Source organism: Piliocolobus tephrosceles, chromosome 6 (genome assembly GCF_002776525.5).
Source record: "Piliocolobus tephrosceles isolate RC106 chromosome 6, ASM277652v3, whole genome shotgun sequence".
Taxonomy (NCBI): Eukaryota; Metazoa; Chordata; class Mammalia; order Primates; family Cercopithecidae; genus Piliocolobus; species Piliocolobus tephrosceles.
Window position 1 is genome coordinate 90116638 of NC_045439.1, and position 24188 is coordinate 90140825.

The 24188-nt window shown below is 41.7% G+C and overlaps 1 protein-coding gene across 5 annotated transcripts in view; it reads right to left on the reverse strand.

Annotated features, from left to right (window-relative positions):
- The window catches only part of LOC111527175 (5-formyltetrahydrofolate cyclo-ligase), a 72715-nt gene extending 48782 nt beyond the window's left edge, over positions 1-23933 (reverse strand). Inside the window, exon 1 of one of the 5 annotated variants that reach the window (XM_023193383.1) lies at positions 22218-23933. Coding sequence is in view for 3 of the 5 variants with exons in the window: in XM_023193380.2 (XP_023049148.1) it covers positions 1447-1644 (198 nt within the window). In the remaining 2 variants the exon portion in view is untranslated. Of the gene's footprint in view, positions 1-1446; positions 1733-1806; positions 2024-22217 lie in introns of those variants that run through there. The other 4 variants (XM_023193382.3, XM_023193384.3, XM_023193380.2 and 1 more) reach the window with 4 other exon arrangements.
- Positions 23934-24188: the final 255 nt, after the last annotated feature.

A 24188-nucleotide genomic window follows, 5' to 3' on the forward strand; every position in this document is an offset into this window, starting at 1 on the left:
CAATATTGGTGTTTACCTTTATCATATATCTGGCTTCAATGCAATTCTTTATTCACGTCTGTTTCCTCTTTGAGGCTATCTGCTCCTTTAGAGCAACAATCATCTTTTTCATGTCCACAACCCAGTACATAGCCAAGTGTGCACTACTTAGGTGTTCAACATATGTGAATGAATTAGCTAAATTTTAAACAACTAGATAGTAAGGACAAGAGTCTATATCCTTTACATATACTAAAACACCCAGCAATGCTTCCTCATAATAGCTAAAATAACTGTTTGAACGACCGAATTAACATCTGTATAGATTCCCTCATGCACACCTACACAGATGAAGAGGGGGTGAAATAAGTATATTTGAGTTACTGCTTTAACCCATTGGCACCTTGAATTTGAGCAAATAACGGATAATAGAATAGTGAGGGGTAATTAAGAAAGCCTGATGGTATAACTAATTCCAAGGAACATCAAGTCTCCAAATATCCACTGGTGCATGATGCTGGGAAGACAGATCATCAGTTTGACTTACAACAGAATTACACATATGTACTTATTCAGGGGACATTAAATTTTTCTTCCTCTGGTGTCTAACAAAAATGAGTCCCCAAAAACTCTTTAGAACATGCCTTCAAGACAGGATATGACTCCCATTTTATTGATAAGAAAACTGGCATTACATAGACAGACTAAAAATACGTAACAGTGCAGTCGGTGAAAGTAATAAAACAGAGGTCTGCTAACCAACAAACAAGGACCCTCACTTATTCCTCTCATTTCTCTCTTCTGTTTCCTATGTTCTTGGGAAGCCTGGGTATGACAGCCACATCTTCCTTTCATTCACTCAAGAAAAAGCATTTAATGTTGACCAACTCTGAGACAGGAAAAGCCTAGGCCCTGGAGCTACTGAGACACAGCCTTAGCCCTCCATATGCTTAGTGAAGTGCAGTCAACATCTGAGTTCTGACCTTTGGCATCTCCACACTTTTTTTGGTGTTCCCTTATCTGAAGCACCTGCATCTTTCTCTGGCCATTTTACTAATGTAACTGGAGTCTGACTCATAGCTCATGAACTTTGGGACTCACTGAAGGAACCTGGGCACTCAAGAGTTCACCCAACTCCTCTACTACAACTTTCTGTTCTCACCCTGCTCTCACCACAGTACCCTCATCCCCACGGAGGAGTTTTCGAGCACCAAAGATGCCACCCATGCAAACGAACTCCCCTTCCAGAGATAAATCTGTCAACCCCTGCCGTCCTCTCGCTCTTTAGCCTCACAACTTTCACTACCGGGCCCTCTCTCCGCCACAGTGCGAAGAACAGCCAGACAACGACGAGGGGACGTGCGCGCGCCAGGAAAGGCCGTGCGGATGCCGGGAGGGGAAACGTGCGCGCGCCTGGAGGGGAAACGTGCGCGTGCCGGGAGGGCCTAGCCCTGCGCCTGCACTGACCATGCGCAGATCAGCAATCGCTGGCCGCCAGGCCTTCAGAGAGTCTGTCCGCCGCGGCTTCCGCCACAGGCGGTCTCGCACCTTCTGGGTCAGTACGCGGGACTGGCGTAGCCTCTCCTCTGCGCTTATCGCCCGCAGACGCTGCTTCAGCTCTCCTCGCAGGGACCGCTTGGCGCTGCTCACCGCTGCCGACGCCATCTTACGCCCAAGCCCAATCCAATCCCACCCTCGGCGCCCTCGGGTTCGGTCTCCGCCCCTGGCCGCTCCCAGGTGGATCCGCGGCCTAGGGGCGGGTCGGGACTCGGGGAAGCGCCGCCACCCCGCTTCCGGGACGCGGGCCCTCGGCGCGCCCGCGCTTACCTCGCCTCCGGCCATTGGGACCCAGCCCTCGTGCGGCCCCGGTGGTCCCGCCCGCCCTCCCGGGTTCCCGGGAGCTGTGGCGAGGCGCCGTCGCTGCCCTGCCGCCTGACCTCCCTCAGCCCGAGCCCTCACCCGGACCGCGGAGGCGGCAGCGCCACTGGCGGGGATGGTAAAGACGGCCGGCAGTACCCACGGTGCCTGGCATCTCTTCTACTGTTGAGTGCTGGGACTTCAGGGGCCAGAAAAGAAGGTCAAGGCAGGACAAGTAGGGAAATCGTCACGAGTCGCTTAACTACAGGGATATGTCTGACAGATGCCCCGATTTCCTTCTGGTGCAAACATAAAGAGTGTAGTTACAAAGTTACTACACACCTATGCTACACACCTGTACAGCGTATTTTGTACCAAATACTGTAGGCAGTTGTAGCACCATGATACTTGTGCATCTAAACACAGAAAAGGTAATGTGTTGGTTGGCTACCACATCAGTAGGAGGAATTTTTCAGCTCCATTATAATCTTGAGAGACCACAGTGGTTGATGGAAATGTCCTTATGTGATGAATGTATATAGATGATACATAGTCGGGAACATTGTTAAAGCAGTAACTAGTGTAAAAGCCAAATTTTGTGGATTCTAGTGTGAATGTATTCCAGGTAATAGTGCCCATATAGGTACTTCCTGTTATAACCATCAGTGATTGTTCATTCCCACCACTCAGCTCTGATTAAAACACAAAAATGAATTTAAACTGACAGCAGTTTGGGGGGTGGGTGAGGCACTTGCAGGAAGAGGTAAAAGAAACTGTGAAGTCTTGAACTGCTCCCAGTAGACAGGCGCCTCAGATTGCATACATGGTTGCCTCGCAGATGTGACTTCCTAAAACCAGAGCTGCCTCTTCCAAAACTGCTTCCCTACTGACCGCCCCAGTGTCCTAATCCCCACCGTTAAGAATCACACCTCCTAAGTAAAGCATAAAAGTGCCCGGCGAGAATGCACGTGGCTTGAGAGGGGAGATCTGGCTTCTTTATGGAATCTATCAACAGCTTCCAGGGAAAGGTAATGGAAGTCCCAGGGGGATTGTGTTGTAAGAAGAAAGGAAGGCCAGGCAGGTATAGCGTATACATATTGCAATCGGATTTGCTGACCTAAAAATTAGAACACGAGGTCTAACAAACTACATAATTTTCTAATCTGTTCATTTTTACCAAAAAAAAATTAACACTAGCTCCACGTTGAATCACTTACCTAATTTTCTTTGTTCAGAATATCGCAGAGTACCCTGCATATCAGGTTGCCATATCCATCAACCCCAAATGGCAAGCCAGAGAGAGAAGGCTGGGGAGGAGGCATCAGTGGAAACTCTAAGCAGCCAGGGGCACTGGAAACTGCAGACAGCATGGGAAAGAAGGAAGGAAGGAGGGAAGAGGGAAGGCGACCTGAGTCTGCTGCTAGCTTGAGTCTTGCTTCTCAGTCTAGTCTGCAGTCTAGCCTAGTGACACGGAGGACTTTTGGGTAATGGGCACACCTTAAAAGTCTGCAGAATGTCGGGCGCGGTGGCTCAAGCCTGTAATCCCAGCACTTTGGGAGGCCGAGACGGGCGGATCACGAGGTCAGGAGATCGAGACCATTCAGGCTAACACGGTGAAACCCTGTCTCTACTAAAAAAAAAAAAAAAAAACAAAAAAAAAAAAAACCAGCCAGGCGAGGTGGCGGGCGCCTGTAGTCCCAGCTACTTGGGAGGCTGAGGCAGGAGAATGGCGTAAACCCAGGAGGCGGAGCTTGCAGTGAGCTGAGATCCGGCCACTGCACTCCAGCCTGGGCGACACAGCAAGACTCTGTCTTAAAAAAAAAACAAAAAAAGTGCAGAAAAGATACCGCCTTCCTAATCATCATCCCATAATTAATTGCCTGGCTCCTGTTTTGAGCTTTACCCTTTGGCTGAATTTCTAGGCAGACTCCAAAAATGAAGACAAAAATGGCATATAGAGAAAATTACATACAATTTATTTATTAAATAGGGATAAAATTTCTGTAACTCTTGAAGGTCAAGTTACATCATCAAAGTTGTTTATTTAAAAGTAAAGTATGTGTTGGCAATCGTTTTCTTAAGAGTCAGAAAAATTAGGCCGGTTTCACAATATGGAGTGTCCTTTCTGGTCAACAGTATTGCTTCAGAAGAGATAGCATTTCACAGATCTTTCCTGTAATTTCTAGAAAAGTCATCCAGCCAGATTTAGGCTCAAGCTTCTTTACAAAGCCATTTTCCTGAGAGAATAAATTTAACATTTTAAAAAATCACTGGAGATTATGCTGGAATAAAAAGCAAAAATATTTTCATTTAAATAATGCAAATAGTTAATCTTCTACCCCTTCTGTTCCTCTAAAGGAAGCATTGTGTAACAGAAACACAGTGTGACCTACATCTGTAATTTTAATTTTTGGTAGCCACATTTTAAAAAGTATAAAAATCAGAAAAATTAATTTTTAAGATATATTTAGTGATGATTTCAATATGTAATCAATGTCAAATCACTAATGAGATATTCTTTTTTTTTATAACAAACCTTCAAAATCTCATGAGTATTTAGTACTTACAGCACATTTTAATTCAGACTAGCCACATTTCACTACCATAGTGGACAGCAAGCACAGCTCTAGAGGATAAAAAGTCTTGTTGTTCTCGTTCTTGTTTAATTGTCCATTGATTTCAATGCACTTATATTTGCAATATGAATTCTATTATACAGTAAACTGCATTGTATTGAAACTCATGAGAACTCACAGTAAATCCAAATTAAACCAATACCTTTGAAGCTATGAAAAGGTTGATGGTTTCTTTTATAATCTACTCTCTTTGTGATCGGACATAGTTTTAAAAATGTAGGATAACCCAATTAACTGGACATTTTATTTAATTTACAATCTATAATCATAAAATCCTCACTGAAAAGTACCTCTGAGATCATCTAGCCTAATGAACTCTCTTAACAAATGAGGAAAGTGAGGCCCACAAAAAAAATAAGTTATCTAAGATTAGGCAACCCCTTGGTGCCTGGATCTGGATTAGAATGCAAACACCCTACTTCTTTCCACTCCATTCATTTCCAAACAAGTGCAAAAATATTCAACAATTGTTAAAATAATTTTTTTCAAATATTCATTTAGCAAACATTTGTGTCTGCATCTTATAGGTTCCAGAACCTAGGGTTACAAATACCTGCAAGTAGCTCAAGCATAGTGTAACTTAATATTGAAACATAAACCAAGCATAGATGGTTGGGAGAGATTCGAGAGCTCTGTGGTGCCTTGGAATCATTTTATGAGCATCACTGGCAAAGCACATGAATACCACCAACCAGGGGGATTTCATTTGAAAGATTGCCTAAGAAAGCCATTTTCTGCCTACATGTTAAGTGTGCACTGTGCTCTGAGACATGCTGTCATACCTTGAGAGAGGAAGGAGACTGCCCCTCTCTGTTCTTCCTCTTTCCCTCCTGCCAGTACATACTCGTAGATTACACTCTAAGGAGGTATCCACTTCATTATGCTCCTTCCTAAACCCCATGTTTCACAAGTATGATGAGGCCCTCTAAAATGATTTTTATTATGATGATAATCATTGTCTATTATCATTGAGCAGTTAACATGTCATATACATCAATGTCTAAAGAAAGGACAGTGTACAAAGAAAATATTGATGAATTCAGCCAGATGAAGATTAAAAAATTTTTTTAACTATGAAAAACTAAAACGAACAATACACTAGGAAAATATTTACATATACCATGAAAGTGGTCATTCAAATGTGAGAGAAAATTCTCAGGCCCTTAATAGTTTAAAACGGACAAACCGTTAAAGACAGAAATATAAATCATTCACAAGTATATGGGAAAAACATTAATAGTAGTTAAAGAAATGTACATTTTAACAAAGTTTTATTGTTTTTTCGACCTACTAAATTGGCTTTATTTGATGCCTATTAAACCCTCAAAATTATTAATAGTACTACCCACACTGATAAGGTTGCTATGACATTGTTCTATTGATATAATGCTTTTGGAAAGAAAATATGTTTCCCAGTATGCTAGAATATTGTAATTATACACACATCTTATGAACTGGTTATTGCACTGTTAGAAATTTATCATGAGGCAGTCTTCTAAAATATTGGAGGGTAGGGGGCACCAGAAAAGCATACCCATGCTTCACTATTGAAGTATTATTTCTAAAAGGGGAAAACTAGGCTGGGTGAAGTGGCTCAGAACTATAATCCCAGCACTTTGGGAGGCTGAGGTAGGGAGATCACTTGAGGTCAGGAGTTTGAGACCAGCCTGGCCAACGTGCTGAAAGTCTGTCTCTACTAAAAATATAAAAATTAGCTGGGCGTGGTGGTACATGCCTGTAATCCCAGCTACTGAGGAAGCTGAGGCAGGAGAATTGCTTGAACTTGGGAGGTGACGGTTGCAGTGAGCCAAGATCAAGCCACTGCACTACAGCCTGGGTGATAGAGTAAAACTCCATCTCAAAAAATTAATAAATAAATAAAAGGGGAAAAATCAAAACCAAATTGTCTAACAATTGGGAATTAGTTAATTATATGACAAATTAATGAAATATTCTGTAGACATTAGAAATTAATGCCTAATGTTAACATGGAGTGAGACAGCATTGAAAATATTTATATGTCACACCAAAAAACTCTTATGTACACCCTAATTATAACTGCATACAACGTCTGCATGTGGGTATGTTAGGGTAATGGGAGTGACTTTTCTTCCTTTCAATAATGTTATTATCAAATATATTTTCTTTAATGATGCTATTTGTATCTCAAGACCATTATATGAAAAATAAATATACAAATAAGGATTCAATATCCTATCAGTAATGTAGTAGTAAATAAGAATTGTTCAGGCCTTATTATTTCTGGGAATAGTGATAGTTTGTTAAATTCAGCTACCTTGGTTTCAACAAAACCTAAAGCATAAAATAATGGTAATCCAAAGAAAATCAGAACCTCATAATTTTTAAAGATACAGGCAGCCAGGCACAGTGGCTCATGCCTATAATCCTAGCACTTTGGGAGGCTGGGGTGGTAGGATTGCTTGAGCATGGTAAGTCAAGGCTGCAGTGGGCCATGATCACACCACTGCACTCCAGCCTGGGTGGCAGAGCAAGACTTTGTATGAAAAAAAAAAACAGGCAAATATCATGCTTTCTCACTTCTCTAAAGACTGTTCCTTTGTTCACTCAGGAAATAGTCATTGAGCATTGGCCACATGCCAGCACCAGTTAAAATGCTGGAAACACAGTGGTGAAGAAAGCATACAGGATCTCTGTCCTCATTAAGCTTACGTTCTCATGGCAGACACAGACGATAAACAGATAAGCAAATAAATATGCAATGGGATGTCCAGTCATGAAAACTATTATGAAGGCAATAAAGTAGGGTAGGGAGACAGAGAGTGACAGTAGTACTTTCTCAGTTGGGGTGATCAAGGAAGACTTCTCTGAGGAGAAGAATTCCTTGGAAGGGACACCTGAGCAAAAAGAAGAGGGAAGGCAGGCAAACTTCGGGCAGAAAATTATTCCAGGCAGAGGCAACAGCAAGTGCAAAGGCCTGGAGGATGGAGTGTGCTTAGCTTATCCAAGGAGGCTGGAGCCGTAAGAACACAGAGGGATTCGTAGAAAATGAGATTTGAGAGACAGGTAGAGGCCAGGTTATAAAGGGCTTTGGGTAACTTATACTCAGGATGTTGTACTTTTGTTCCCAGGGTGAAGGGGCACCTTGGAGAGTTCTGATTCGGCCAAGATCCGATCTAATTCAAGTTTGTAACATCACTGTGGGTACTATGTGGAGAACAAATTCTAGCAGATAAAGGATGGAACCATGGAGTTTGGCAGGAGGCTACTGACAGAGTCAAGTGAGAGAGGAAGGTGGCCTAGATGCACAGGGGATTACAGCATTTCAAGGGGCAGCCAGGGGGATTTGCGGATGGATGGATGTGGGCTCTGAGAGACAGGAGTCCAGGCTGACTCCCAAGGTTAGAGAACTGGCACTTAAGAGAGCTTGACTGAGGGGCCCCAGAGAGGTGCTTTTCTCTAACTTCTGTGTCAGTATCATACATTTCCGCCTGACCTGAGGGTCATTTATTTTTCACTAAATGATTTTAAAATCTCAAGTAAAAATTCAAAAGAAACAGAAAAATTTTGCCCCAAAACTTATTTAATAAAAGGATATGTATGAATACTTGGGATTATATCACCTTGCTGCTAGATCTTTATATGTTTGGAAATGCCTTTGCAAAACTGAATGCTTAGTCAATCATCTATATGTCTCTGTGTGCCCATTTATTTGGCCTCAAATTAACCAGACTATTATTTAGGGTAAGAGGACAACAAAGAAAATAGAAACCTCTTGGCCTAACTCTGTGACCCAAGCTTTAAAATGGTGGTTACTTGGAAAGCACCAACTCTGACTGTATATCCTACTTTCAGAAGGGCAAAGAATTACCTATCTAAACTTCCTGGAATTTCCCATATAACCCTCATAGTTGCATAGTATTTGACAGTTTGCAAAGCACTTTAAAAAAAATGTTTTATAATCCTTTAACTTTCCATTAAAGATAGGTATTATTGTTTTCATTAATTATATATAATAAATTATCATGTCATATATTATTATTATATACATTATATAAGGAATCTGAGTCTCAGAGTATCTCAGTAACTTACCCAAGGTTATACCTCTAGTGAGGGAGAAAACCAGAGTTCAAATCTCCAGTTACAGTGTTGCTTCACTGAATCATTCCATCAGTAAATATCTGTTACCTTCTATGCAACAGGTCCTAGGCATGAGGTACACAGTGATGCATTAAGTAGACATGATTTCTCCCATGTGGAGCTGAGTGCCAAGCATTCTTTCTACTCCCCCGGCATATGCAGAAGAGAATGCTTCATTGAAGGTGGAGAAAGTAAGAAGAGCCACCTGGTTCAAAAGGAAGGGTGATCCCAAGGGAAGAGACATGAGTTTCATCTCAGGATCATTCTAATGGTTTTTAAGAACCATCCTTTCCTCATGAATGCTGAAGGCAGCCAAATGGCACTAGCTCTCCTATCAGATCTTGTGAGAGCACATCCTTTCCCAGCACTTCAAATTAGGAGCGGGGACAGGAGGAAATCATGGTAAATGTGGAAGAGGAGAAAAAGAGAGATGAGAAGCCACAAAAAAAGAGGGCAGAAAGGCAGGCAGGCAAGAAAGACAAGCTGATAAAAAGGAGAAAGAGAATAAGGAAAGAGATTATAAGTCCTATTACTGATAGACCAGTCTTGGTTCTTCCCATTAGGGGATCTGTTTTACATGGTAACTAGTATCTAGCGGTATTTGATCATATAATTTATGGAAACGAAATAATAGATTCTCTCAATGGAAGCTAGGTAATACTACTACTACTAACAACAACAACCCTAAACTTGTATTGAGTACTCGTTTTCAGGAATTGTTCCAAGTGCTTTGTTTACATTAACTGATTTAATCCTTATACAAGTCCCAGGAGATAGGCTGCAATATTTTCCTGTTTTTACAGATGAGGAACCAAGGCTTAGGGAAGTTAAGAAACTTGTGTAAGTCCGAGGTCAGGAGATTGAGACCATCCTGGCTAACACAGTGAAACCCCATCTCTACTAAAAATACAAAAAAAAAAAAAAAAAAAATTAGCCGAGCATGGTGGCACGCGCCTGTAGTCCCAGCTACAGCCTCCCAGCTGCCTGGGAGGCTGAGGCAGGAGAATGGCATAAACCCAGGAGGCGGAGCTTGCAGTGAACAGAGATCCTGCCACTGCACTCCAATCTGGGCAACAGAGGGAGACTCCATCTCAAACAAAAAAAGAAAGAAAAGAAAAGAAAAGAGAGAGAGAGAGACAGAGACAGGGAGGAGGAAGGAAGGGAGGGAGGGAGGAAGGAAGGAAGGATGGAAGGAAGGAAGGAAGGAAGGAAGGAAGGAAGGAAGGAAGGAAGGAAGGAACGAACTAACTTGTACAAGTCACACAGGTAGTAAGCACTTGAGCCCAGAAATGAAGCCAGGTCTGTCTGCTTCCAAGTTGGTGCTCCAAATGTCTATGCTGTACTCACATACTACATTCTTAGTGCAAAGTTTTCATAAAGTCTCTGGGCACTTTTAAAATTTAAATTATAGATTGTATGTTTTATGATCAGTGATTTCTTGAGAGTTTTTTCAGGCAAGTTAAAGCCAGTGCTCACGTCTTGATAAAGTTGTGAGTGCCTCCTCTACTCTTACCTCTTCTTGTGGGCCACTGACTACTAGCATAAGGAAGTGATTGTGCCGTTTCCCCTGAAATGAATCATTCAGGAGTAAATTCATTCATTTGAGCAGATTTGTCAACATCACTATGAAAAGAAGATAACAGTTTTCCATGCCAGTTTGTACTGACCCAAAAAAGCACTGCCTTTCCTTAAGAAGATGAATGTCTCATCTGAGCTGGAAAAGGAGCACATAGATTGCTTTGAAGTGACATCTTCAAGAGTATTTATTTCATGTCTACAACCTGAACTATTCAGGTGTTTTTAAAAAAAAAAAGACACCTTGGAAACTTTAGAAAGGCTGAATGTGCGCATGTGCAGGCAATGTGTGTATTTGTATCTACACTCGTGAGAGGTTCATCCCACCACACTCATGTTTACATCTGTACCACCCTCGAAAGATGAGGGTACTGCTAGAAATTCTCAGAGACAATTCCATACCCTTTGCTAACAATGAGTTCCAGGAGCTCACAAAATTTACTGTGGAGAAGTTAAATTTTTAAGTAACATTTATTCACTGTCTGTGTGTTCCAAGTACTAAGCTAGGCATTGGAAATACAGTCCAAACCCACAAACCTACTGCAAACTAGTAGAGTATTTCTCTGCAGGCTCATCTGTGGTCCTCTGTGCTAGAGAACGTTTGCCTTCACCTGAAATCTACACAGTGCTGCTGAAATTTCCACCAGTCCTCAAGTATAGCCTCCTCCCACAGCCAGAAGAAAACATGATAAAACATTTCACATGCTTCGCCCAGCCTCAGTCAGGCGGAGTTAGAAAGAACTAAGTTCCAGGAAGAAGGTGACTGAGAAAGGGGAGTAGCTGCAGCAAGCTCTATCACGCAGGAAGGCCTTAAACAAAACAAAAAAGGCATCAAGTGAAAGATCAATAAATTTGATCGCAACAAATTTTTAAAACAGTTATAATGACCGAAGATGTTGTCAGCTTTAAAGAATAATCAGCAGGCCGGGCGCGGTGGCTCACGCCTGTAATCCCAGCACTTTGGAAGGGTGAGAAGTGTGGATCATGAGGTCAGGAGATCGAGATCATCCTGGCTAACACAGTGAAACCCTGTCTCTACTACAAATACAAAAAAATTAGCCAGGCGTGGTGGCGGGTGCCTGTAGTCTCAGCTACTTGGGAGGCTGAGGCAGGAGAATGGTGTGAATCCAGGAGGAGGAGCTTGCAGTGAGCTGAGATCGTGCCACTGCACTCCAGCTGGGGGGACAGAGCAAGACTCGGTCTCAAAAACTAAAAATAAAAAAAGGGTAATCAGCAAACTAAAGTTAACTGCCACATATATAAAAATAATTTGTATCCAGAATATTCAAAGAATTCCTACAAATCAATAAGAGACCAAATAATAGGAAAATGGGAAAAGGCTGTAAACAGGCTATTCCCTGCATAAGATTTACAAATGATCAGTTAATATACGAACAGATGCTCAAATGGAAAAAATATTTAACCTTACTGGGAATCAAGGAAACAAGAATTAAAACAAGATAAACTCTGTAGTTTTGTAGCCCAACAAATTAAGGAAATTATAACAGATTGCTACAAACTAACCTTAGTCAGCAGGGTGGGGATAAATGGATACTCTAACAAGTTGCTGATGGGAGTGAAGCTTGGTGGAGCCACTTTGGAAGGCAAGGACCTAGCAAATTAAAAAATGTACGCCACCATGACCCAGCATCTACGACCCAACATCTACCCTGGAAAACTCCAAGCACGCACAAGGAAAAATGATATTCAATAAAGCATTGTGTGTGATTAACAAACCTGAAATAACCTAAACAGCTATCAGCTACAAATGGCCACTCTATAGCATTTACATACAATAGAATATACATAGCACTCTTAATAATACTATTTTAAATAACTTTGGATAAAAAAGTTTGCAGAAGTACTACCATGTACTGTTTTTACATATACCCATGTAAATATATGTATGCAAAATCTTTATGTATATATAAAATACATAAACATGCATATATATATATATGCTTACATAAAACATTTACAAAAAGTTTTTTTACAAAGAAGTATTATGCTAGCCTGGCCAACATGGTGAAACCCCATCTCTTCTAAAATTAAACACCAAAAAAATTAGCCAGGCATGGTGGCAGTCACCTGTATTCCCAGCTGCTCCAGACGCTGAGGCAGGAGACTCACCTGAACCTGGGAGACAGAGGTTGCAGTGAGCCGAGATCGCGCCATTGCATTCCAGTCTGGGCGACAGATTGAAACTGTCTTAAAAATAAATAAGAAAGAAAGAAACAAGAACTTATATTACCAAAGTCCTAAAACCTACATTCTTTTACAAGTTCATTTTTGCTACTAAAAACTAGTGCAACAGGAGTCACATACAATGTGCTTTGGCTAGTACAGATAATTACTACAAGAAACAGTGTATTATGGTAACACAAACTATTTACATTAAGACATTACTTAATTCTGCTATTTACTGCCAAAATTGTCTTTTTCAAATATCATGCCAAAATTACACGAATTTATATAGTTGTAGACATGTTCCTAGCAGAAGGGTAGGGAGGCAGGGGTCTGGGTAAGGGGAAGGAGAAGGCAAGTAGCCCTTTTGGGCTACCAGGGCATCAGGACCAGGTTCCCTGAGCAATTTGGCACAGGGATTTGAATGCAGGGTAGCCTCAAAGATGGGACAGAGGAGCAGTAGCAACATTAGCGATCCAAAAGGTTCACAGGATGTGAGCAATACTGCTTTCGATTCCTTATCTGATATTCCTAAAAAACAAAGTTGCTGTTGTTTTTCATGAAAACAGACTACATAGTTTATTTAGGTAGATATGATAAACGTTTTAATAGTTACACTTTTGCAATTTCATTTTCTAAATGTAAAGTTAGGCTGGATGCAGTGGCTCATGTCTGTAATCTCAGCACTTTAGGAGGCCAAGGCAGACGGATCACCTAAGGTCAGGAGTTCGAGACCAGACTGGCCAACATGGTGAAACCCTATCTCTACTAAAAATACAAAAATCAGCCGGACATGGTGGCAGGCCCCCGTAATCCCAGCTACTTAGGAGGCTTAGGCAGCAGAATCACTTGAACCTGGGAGGTGGAGGTTGCAGTGAGCCGAGATCAGGCCACTGCACTCCAGTCTGAGCGACAGAGTGAGACTCCATCTGTAAATAAATAAATAAATAAATAAATAGTTAAAAACAAGAATAAGAGGCATTCTAAACCACTTTTGGTCATGGGTGCTATCCAATTCAAGAAATTTTTTTTGTACAATTAAATTGTTAAATTTAAAACAAACAAGTATAATAGATCATAAGATCATATCAGCTGTCTTGGGTTCCAATTCTATCAAAAATGCATATCTAAACTTATTGAAACCAAAATTTCTCCATCTGTGACATATAATCTTACTAGCACTAAATAACAAGGAAAACGTCAATGGCTTTTAATGTATCAGGTTATATTGTGATCTCTACATGACCATGGGGTAATGAAACTGACAAATTTTATCTGTAGGATTTTTTAAATTATAAAAGCAGTTCATGTTCATATGAGAAAACTTAGAAATCACAAAAAGTACAAGGAAGAAGTTTAAAACAAAGTGCTTCTGTAATCCTACGAAACAGAGCCATGCCAGTATTTTGGTTAATTTTAAAACTGATTTTCAAAATCAGACACTAGATCTAGACAGTATTTTCTTCTTTATTTCATCATGGGAAAGTACCAATTCAATACTGCCAGTATTCAGAATCTGTGTGAAATACCTCATCTGTAACTGGCATAAGGGTCATGTAAGAAATTTGGTCTCATCAGTTTATAGCTTCACCTCATTTTAACCTAAATCACTGACAGATTGATTTCATTTAAATTAGTATAACTGAAGTCTTACTATACTGTGGTTCTGTTCAGAAACATAAAGATGAATATGGTACTGTCTTCCTGCTTAAATTGCTCACAATCTAGACTACACAGACCAAAGCACAAGGTGGCTGTGTTAAATATACTCTAAGAAAGGAAATATAAACAGTGATAATGTGTCCAGAGTTGGTTCCTTCCAGTGGGTTCTTGGTCTTGCTGACTTCAAGAATGAAGCCGCAGACCTTTGCAGTGAATGTTACATCTCTTAAAGATGGCACAGACCCAGAGAGTGAGCAGCAGCAAGATTTATTGTGAAGAGCGGAAGAACAAGGCTTCCAAGCAGATTGCCTCTGCTGGCTGGGGTAGCCAGCTTTTATTCCCTTATTGGTCCCTGCCCATGTCCTGCTGTTTGGCTCATTTTACAGAGCGCTGATTAGTCCAATTACAGAGTGCTGATTGGTGCATTTTACAGGTGCTGATTGGTGCATTTTTACAGAGTGCTGATTGGTGCATTTACAATCCTTTAGCTAGACACAGAGCACTGATTGGTGCGTTTAAAATCCTCTAGCAAGACAGAAAAGTTCTCCAAGTCCCCACTCGACCCAGGAAGTCCAGCTGGCTTCACCTCTCAATGGGTTAACATTAAAGAGGAAGTAAACCAAGTTAAAAATTCAGGAGAATTTCACAATGGAAAGAAAATCTGCATTGTGCTTGAAGAATAAGGAAAATTTGGTAAGAGGAAGAGAAAAAAAGGTATGAACATCAAATGCCAAAGGACGTAAATGTTCATAAAGGTTCTGGGAAAAGCAAGTAAATCTAGGAAAAAGGCAAATTGGCATTGGACTGCCGAGGACTTCTAAGTATCTTGCTAATCCATTTTTATTCACCAGGCATGATAAGGACTTCCAATGGTTTTCAAAATTCAAACCTATCCTCAAGAGGAAAACAATTGGCCATTACTAAGGATATTCAGAGAAATGTGCCATAGACTTAAAAATAAACATCCATGATGCTTCCATTGCTAAAGATCTCTCCCACACTTAAGCTTAGCACTTTGTCTTGAAGGTATCTTATGCTCCCACGGAGACCACAACAGAATTAAAAGAACACTTAGAATTCAGATAACTCAACTTTTTTACTTCTTTCTAACATCCCCTGCCACAGGAACATGTGGCAGTCTTCTGAAGGTTATTTCCACAATTTTTTCCAGTAGTCCATATCATCCAAAAACAGCTCTATTAGAAAATCCTTCCTTCTACTAAATCAAAATTTGCCTGCCTCTAATTTACACCTATTAGTGTAATGATGAGGAGTTATATAAGTAATAATCCCTATTACAGTCCGTCAAATATTCAAAAAGTTCTCTTCCCAAGCTAAATAGGCTAAATAAAACAAGATCAAACGTTCTTCATTAGACATGACTTTTACGTTTGGTGTGAATCTTAATTGCACTTTATTAGCTATGCAACTTTGGGTTTAGCTTCTTTTACTGCAAAATGGGGATAATATGACATATTCTACCACATGGATGCACTGTGAAGACATTATGCTAAATAAGCCAGACACAAAAAAACAAATATTGTATGATTCTATTTATATGAGGTACCTAGAGTGGTCAAAATCATAGACACAGAAAATAGAATGGTAGTTGCCAGGGGCTGGGGGCCATGGGAACAGGCAATTGTTGTTTAATGGGTACACAGTTTCAATTGAGGAAGATGAAAGTTCTAGAGATGGATGGTGGTGACGATTGCACAATGTGAATGTATTTAATGCCACTTAACTGTACACTTAAAAATGATTAACATGTTAAATTTTGTTATGTACATTTTACAATAAAAGAAGAATAGTAAGTATGACAAAATTGTAAACTTTAAATGATTTAACATGTGTAAAGGAGCTGGGTATAATGGCTCATGCCTGTAATTCCAACACTTTGGGAGGCTGAAGCAGGTGAATCACTTGAACACAGGAGTTCAAGACCAGCCTGGGCAACATAGTGAGAACTTGTCTCTACAAAACATAAAAAATAAATTAGCTAAGCGTGGTGTAATACACCTGTGATCCTAGCTACTCAAGAGGCTGAGGTAACACAATTACTCAAGCCTCGGAGGTCAAAGCTGCAGTGAGCTGTGGATTCCACCATTGCACTCTAGCCTGGGTAACAGAGTGAGTCTCTATCTCAATTAAAAAAAAAAAAAAAAAACAGCGTGTGGCCAGGTGCGGTGGCTCACGCCTGTAATCTTAGCACTTTCTGAGGCCGAGGCGGGTGGACTGACTGAGCTCAGGAGTTTAAGACCAACCTGGGCAACACGGTAAAACCTCTTCTCTACTAAAATACTAAAAATTAGCCAGGCATGGCGGCATGTGCCTGTAATCCCAGCTACTCAGGAGGCTGAGGCAGGAGAATTGCTTGAACTTGGGAGGTGGAGGTTGCAGTGAGCCGAGATCACACCACTGCACTCCAGCCTGGGCGAAAGAGCAAGACTCTGTCTTAAAAACACACACACACACACACACACACACAAAAACATTAAATGCCTTACACTAAGTGTCCCCAACCCCCAGGCCATGGACCAGTAACAGTCAGCAGCCTGTTAGGAACCAGGCCACATTGCAGGGTGAGTGGCTGGGCAAGTGAGCAAAGCTTCATCTGTATTTACAGCTAGTCCCCATTGCTTGTATTACTGCCTGAGTGCCACCTCTTCAGGTCAGCGGTGGCATTAGATTCTCATAGCAGCATGAGTCCTGTTGTGAATTGCGCACACAAGGAATCTAGGCTGGGCACTCCTTGTGGGAGTCTAATGCCTGATGATCTGTTACAGTCTCCCATCAATCCCAGAAGGGACCATCTAGTTGCAGGAAAACAAGCTCAGGGCCCTCGCTGATTCTACATTGTGCTGAGTGGTATAATTATTTCATTATATATTACACTGTAATACTAACAGAAATAAAGTGCACAATAAATATAATGCATTTGAATCATCCTGAAATCAACCCCCATCTGCCACCCTCAGTCCGTGGAAAAATTGTCTTCCACGAAACCAGTCCCTGGTGCCAAAAAGGTTGGGGACTGCTGCTTACACAACACTTGTCCTATAAAACATGGGCACACAATAGTGACTATAATAGACTGTTACCAACTATGGGGTCTTGCTTGGCTAAATTCTATTTTTTAATAAAGTAAGAACTTGCATTATCATGTCTCTCAGTGTTCCCAACACTGTGCTGCACACAGGTACTCTGATAATTTGTTCCATTAAAGAAAAAATTTTAAAGCCATTTTAGGATGACTGGAAAACCACTGCAAGCAAGGGAATAGAGGGCCAGACATGGTGGCTCATGCCTGTAATCCTAACACTTTGGGAGGCTAAGATGAGCAGACTGCTTGAGCCCAGGAGTTTGGGACCAGCATGGGCAACATAGCAAGACCCCATCTTTTAAAAAAGAAAAAAAAGTTGATTAATCTAACACACACACATAAAGAAACCACATTACTTTAAAGTAACATCTCCTTGGTACAGAAGAGTCTAGAAAACACAAAACTTCCCAAGATGTTAGTGTGTTAATCAGTGAATGACTGCCAAACTATTCAGATAAGTGGTGATAAATACACAAATTGCTTTATTAACTTAGGCTTATCAAATTAAATTATAGGCAAATTTTACCAATGGCCCTCTACAAAAAGCATACATAAACAAAGAAGTCGTGTAATAAATAAGCTCTCAGCAGTGAAGAGCCACAAGTGACAAAAAAGAATAAAAACCCCAGAAGCTACCTGTCTCTGAATTGGGACATTTGTCAACAAAGGTTATTGATGAGAAGTCAGTATGACTTTAAAGCATCTTCATAAACTTAAGATAAAATTGATCCAGTGAGCCAGGATGTAGCTTGACATGGGTTTAGGCATATCACTCCCAGTGATGGAAAGGAACAGAAATTTTATCACTAATATCATGGTGAACATTGGCAGAATCAAAAGTCTGGATAAAAGGAAATATGAGAATTTCTCAAGAGAAAAAATTAGCAGTGTCTAGAAAGTCCAGACCAAACTGATTCCTTGCAAAATTCAAAATTAGATTAAAAAGAATATTTGGAAGTTAGTAAAGGAAAAGTGAATACATGAAATCCTAGCTAGAAGATTCACCATGAACAAGTTCAACCAAATCAAATGCAATGGTTATTTTCATAGCTTAGTAATGTAGTATTCTTCGCTGTAGGTAAGAATATTGTAGGCACAGTATAGCTTAATTATAGTAGGGCATTTGACGAAATCTTTCCTAATATCCACACAAAATGTCATATGAGCCTGACAATAATACATAGAACAATGCCGGGCGCGGTGGCTCAAGCCTGTAATCCCAGCACTTTGGGAGGCCGAGACGGGCGGATCACAAGGTCAGGAGATCGAGACCATCCTGGCTAACCCGGTGAAACCCTGTCTCTACTAATCCCAGAGCTGTAGTCCCAGCTACTCGGGAGGCTGAGGCAGGAGAATGGCGTGAACCCGGGAGGCGGAGCTTGCAGTGAGCTGAGATCCGGCCACTGCACTCCAGCCTGGGCGACAGAGTGAGACTCCATCTCAAAAAAAAAAAAAAATAGATAGAACTAGTAGTTATTGAACTATAGGCGCCCGCCACCTCACCGGCTAGTTTTTTGTATTTTTTAGTAGAGGGGCATAGGCTGTGAGCTAGAACGTGCCTGAGAGCATGTCCAGCACAAATATCTTGGTTAAAGTACAAGGACATAGAATATACTTATTCCCTTATATCTAACAGCTACATAGGATAGGGCTTAACAAAGAGTTTTTAGCACAAAGCAAAGAAGGCTTGAAGGAAGTTAGTCTTTAAAAGAAACGATTATTTCTAACACAATTTATTCTTTAACAAGAAGGGAAACTTTGAAGAGGAAACTTTTTACTTTCTACAATTCCCTCCTCTTGATTTTGTATTTTTCTTTAAACCTTTTTTTTTTTTTTTAACACGTTTTGGCTTAGTTGTTTTGTTTGAGTTTTTAAAAGAAAAAGTTTTCTGATTGATGAAATGTGAGAGTAAAAGGGATAGCCAATTGAACTAGAGCACAAGTACTGCTTTAATTATTTGGCAGACTGTCCAGCAAAGGTCCTTTATAATACTACCATACATCTGCTTGGGGATGAGTAAGAGTGGACAGATGGGTCAGCTTTTGGAAGTGGCTGACCTTACTGCAGCCTGTTAAGTCTCCAAGGAATGCCAAATGTTCCCCTTGTCATTGGAGACACGAGATAAAATGGGTCTTGGATGATGGAGGCTGAATGGGCCTTGAGGACTGACCCCCACAATACTGCACTTTAGGAAATAGCAGAGAGAATCTGGCACAGTTTACTATCCTAGGCTGTAGGATCTTGAAAAAGAGCTACCATGCAGTCCATGTCTTGTCGATTAGAGGACCTTCTGAGTGGAAAGGAGATGACCTGAGCTTCTGGCCTACCATGTGCACAAGCATAATAATTGCTTTTATTTACAGTGCGGAGGGAAAATTTAACCCATTTTAGCTAGGCATCTACATCCTGATACCCTGTCTTAATTGCTATGGCTTGCCTTAGGTATTTTATTTCTACTACAGAGGCTTTAGTTTTGTCGCTATGTTTGGGAGAAGTGATTGATGGAGAGGTTGAAGGAGCAATAAAGCATATTTTAAAAATTCCTTTAGGATCCTTTCCTGAAATGTCAGTTCCCATATTATAAATACAACTTAATGAAAGGGAGGAGTTTTCAGATGTTGCAATAGTAAGCTGTATAGGATTACACTGGTTATGTTGACAGCTAGAAAGAACAACTCTTGGTGAAATGGATATACAGTTTTAAGGACAAAGACCTCTGGAAGCAGTCCACCTTAGACTTTTAGTGTTCTATAGGATATTAGACCAAGTAGAATATAGAGATTTTGTTTTAGAGGGACAAGAGTCCAGTTTCTACAATTTACATAGCTACTATGCTCTGGATTATTAGTATCCTTACAGGAAATGATGTCTTTCTAAACTAAAGAAGTCCAAGAGGGACAGAAATATTTTTCTGAAGTAGTAAGCTGTCTTTGGTTATTTAAATCTTCACAAGGTATAACTAAACAGGCATCAAAAGTAATAACTTCAGGTGAGTTAGATCTAGTTACATAAATAATAAGATGGGGAATAAAGGGAAGAAAAAGATAAAGCTTCTCTTAGCCTTAATTTGGTAGGGCTTGACCTTGGAACAATGGCCCATGATTTTGAAGGTGATGACGCTTTCTTGACTCAGGTATGATATGTCCATCCTTTTTCTGCTGTGTGAACAGCAGTTTCAGTGGTTAGCAGCACAAGGTAGGGGCCTTCCCAGGCTGGCTTGAGTTTTTCTTCTTTCTATCCTTCGATGAGGATGTGCTCCCCAGGCTGCTGCTTGTGTACTAGAAATTCTAGGGGTGGTACCTGTGCTAAAAGATTTTTAGTTTGGAGAGAAGGGAAAGTGGAAGATAAACTAAGTATATAATTTCTGAGAAACTGATCTTTTGTTTTAAATGTGGGGACATCAGCAGTGGAATATAAGGTATCTTTTTGACTTTACAGTCCCTAGTGCCTTTTTGCTAAGAAATTTCTTTTTCCTTATTTTTACTTATGTTGTCTCTGAGGGACCCTTTGGGGCTCCTTATTTTGTCAGAACTGCATATCCTGGGGCGTGAGGCCTCAGCATGACGCCTCCTGCTCCATCCCAGCTCAGCACTGCCTAGGGCACGCTGCAGCCCCACTCCCTCTTAAGGTGTTGGCCTTCCTGTGGTCCTCACCGCTCCCACGCATTGAGGCCTTGGGTATGAAGGGGCTTGTGATTCACCAAGCCACCCCTGGACCTTGCTCCTGCCCGAGACCCTGCCATCTGGCCCCTGGCCTTGGGTTGGGCTGGGCTGGCTAATGGCCGCGCGGCCCCCTCCCCTGCACAGGAAGTATCTGCCTGTGGTTAGGTCCTCCAGCCAGCTCACACCACAGCCTCTCTAGGAGCTGCTGGAGGTGGAAACTCGTTCGCATTAAGCCTGCGCTTAGAGGGGCCCGGCCTAGGTTCCTTGATGCAGTTGGAACAAGATTTTTTTTTTTTTTAAATAAGGTGTTCAGATAATATTTCTTTTTGGTTTAGTAATATTCCTTTTCCTTTTGAATTTTTTAGCACCTTTTTATAACCTTTTAATGTAGGTAAAAATCCATATTCTTATGCCTCCTTATTTTACTACATTTTACTTTCCCTACATACTCTGCACATAAACTGTTTAATTTTACATTCAAGATGCCTACTTTTAAATTATACAATAGTTCTTGCATAAATTCTCTAACTTTTTTGCAACTTTCACAATCACTGACATGCCTCAACTTTTTGACTACCTTTTGCCCTAATTCTCTCCCCAGTCTCCCCTTCTGTGTCTTTCTCTGATCTCTGTCTCTTTCAAGTCTTTCACTTATTCTCTCCCTCTCTCTCTCTCTCTCATTTGGGCTCCTTTTCTGTCATCCCGTTTCCTCTTTCTCTTACACTTACTCTTCTGCGCTGGGTGGGATCTGCGTGGCCACAGTCCGGGCCCTGGCCACCGCCAGCCTAAAAGCTCGGCAGGTGACTGCCCCAAGTTGCATGAGTCATGCCCCTTTGCCTCCTTTGCTCTCCTCCTGGGGGCCGATCCCCACCCTCTTCTTCCACACAGAGCCAGGCTGGGGAGAGGGACCCACCCTCTGGCGCACCTAGCTGCCTGGCTGTGTGGCACAGGCTCCTGGCCCCAAGGCGCTCATACTCCCCCACTCGGCTCCAACTTGCAGGCGTCCATGGCCAGCCGGCCTCGAGGGTGGTGAGACACACCCAAGTGGCCCACGAGGTGAGGGGCTCGGGGACCAGCAGGCTGGGTGGCTCTGGCTGTGCAGAAAGAGAGTGTCCCAGCCACCTCTGCTCTGCCAGGTGTAAGCGATCTGCAACAATGTGGAGCCATGCTCACCGCTCTTGCTTTCTCTCTGACTTCCTTTCCTAGTTTCTCTTTCCTCTCTGCTGGTCCTTCCCTTGCCTCTTTCTTCTCCCAAGAAGAGGGGAAAAGGAAGTTATGAACATTTTTCCTATGACTGGAAGTTTGTGTGAGGTTCAATCTCCCCCAACGGGGATTTTTCACCTCTTTTTAACCTCCAAGACACCTCAACTAAGGAATACTTCACCCCCCAGGCCTCCCCGTGGCTTTTCTTTCCTTAGTCCTGACTATGGAATGCTTTACCTTGATATGTACCAACCAAAGAATGCTCCACCGCCCCGTGGCTTCTTTTTCCTTAGTCCTGACCACCAGGGAAATATTTTACTGGCTCCCATGGCGTTTCCTTCCTTGGTCTGTGCAGAGTTGCCTGGTCCACATGGTATGTGAGGATCTTTTACTCCAGGTCACCAGCCGGTTTCTTTCCGCATTGCTGAGACTCCAGTTCATTCGTCACACCTGGTGGGTCTCGATTCCTTAGCTGGAGGCCTCAGTAACAAGGCAGTGGGGCACCTTCCTGGTGAGAGAGGGCCAGAGACCACCACCCGCCCCCCACCCCCGCACCGCCCCCGGAGGAGAATGGCTTCCGGTACAGGCCACCACCATTGCTATAAGTAAAATGTTTATTTAGAAACAGAATGCTTGCTCCTCAGTACTGCAAGGAAAAATCAGCATTTAGATAAAAAGTTTTTTCAGCAAGGCAATTTTACTTTCTGCAGAAAGGGTGCTCCTCACAGATGAAACAATGGTGACAGCACACCCGAACAAAAGAGGGAAGCAGTTTTCATCCCTTATGCAGCTTGTCCCTGCTACTGTGTCCTGTCTCTATTGGCTGGAGCTGGACCTCACAATTAAAATTAAACTCGACTGGCTAATAACTTAAAACTTTCCTAAATAGGGAAAGGCAATCGAGAACAAAGGAAAAGAGGAAGTTGCTTGCGAAAGGACTTAGAAAAGTATTAATATTTTCAAATAAGGAAGGGGCATAGGCTGCAAGCTGGAACGTGCCTGAGAGCATGTCCAGCACAAATATCTTGGTTAAAGTACAAGGACATAGAATATACTTATTCCCTTATATCTAACAGCTACATAGGACAGGGCTTAACAAAGAGTTTTTAGCAGAGCAGAGGAAGCTTGAAGGAAGTTAGTCTTTAAAAAAAACTATTATTTCTCACTTATCATTTATTCTTTAACAAGAAAGGAAATTTCGAAAAGGAAACTTTTTACTTTCTACAGGCTGATGAGTGCAGCTAATCCTCATTGTTATGAGCATCACTATTATCCTCACTTGCGAGAGCCATGTGACAATATTTAGATGATTCTGGGTTCTCTTAAAGTACATACATACTCAGGATTCCTTTGGGAGGATGTAATTTCACATTTATATGAAAAACTGTCACTACCATACTCAGCTCTAATAATATTTGATATCACTTGGTAATAAAGGTTTATCGGCTAGGCACAGTGGCTCACACAGCACTTTGGGAGGCCAAGGTAGGCAGATCACGAGGTCTGGAGTTCAAGACCAGCCTGGCCAGTATGGTGAAACCCCATCTCTACTAAAAATACAAAAATTATCCGGGCATGGTAGTGGGCACCTGTAGTCCCAGCTACTTGGGAGGCTGGGGCAGAAGAATTGGCTTGAACCTAGGAGGCAGAGGTTGCAGTGAGCTGAGATCATGCCACTGCACTCCACCCTGGGTAACAGAGTCAGACTCTGTCTCAAAAAATAGGTAAATAAAAAATAAAGATTTGTCATCATATACTCAAAAGTACTTCTGTTATTCAAATCTTCCTAACTGGGAGTTAGAACTATCTCTGACTCTGTTCTTGTAGCTGTCTGAAGGGGTGGCCTGCCCCTCCACACCTGTGGGTGCTTCTTGTTAGGTGGAACGAGAGACTTGAGAAAAGAAATAAAGACACAGAGACAAAGTATAGAGAAAGAAAAGCGGGACCCAGGGGACCAGTGCTGTGCTTACAGAGGACCCACACTGGCACCGGCCTCTCTGCTCCCCTAGTATTTATTGATAATTATCTTTACCATCTAAAAGATAAGGGAGTGGCTAGAAAATAGGATCATTGTAGGGAGGAAATCAGCAGTAAGACATATGAACAAAAATCCCTGTAACATGAATAAGTTTAGAGGAAAATGCTGTGCCTTGAGATGCATATGCGAACATCTCCATAAACTTTTTAGCAATATTGCTCCAGCAAGCC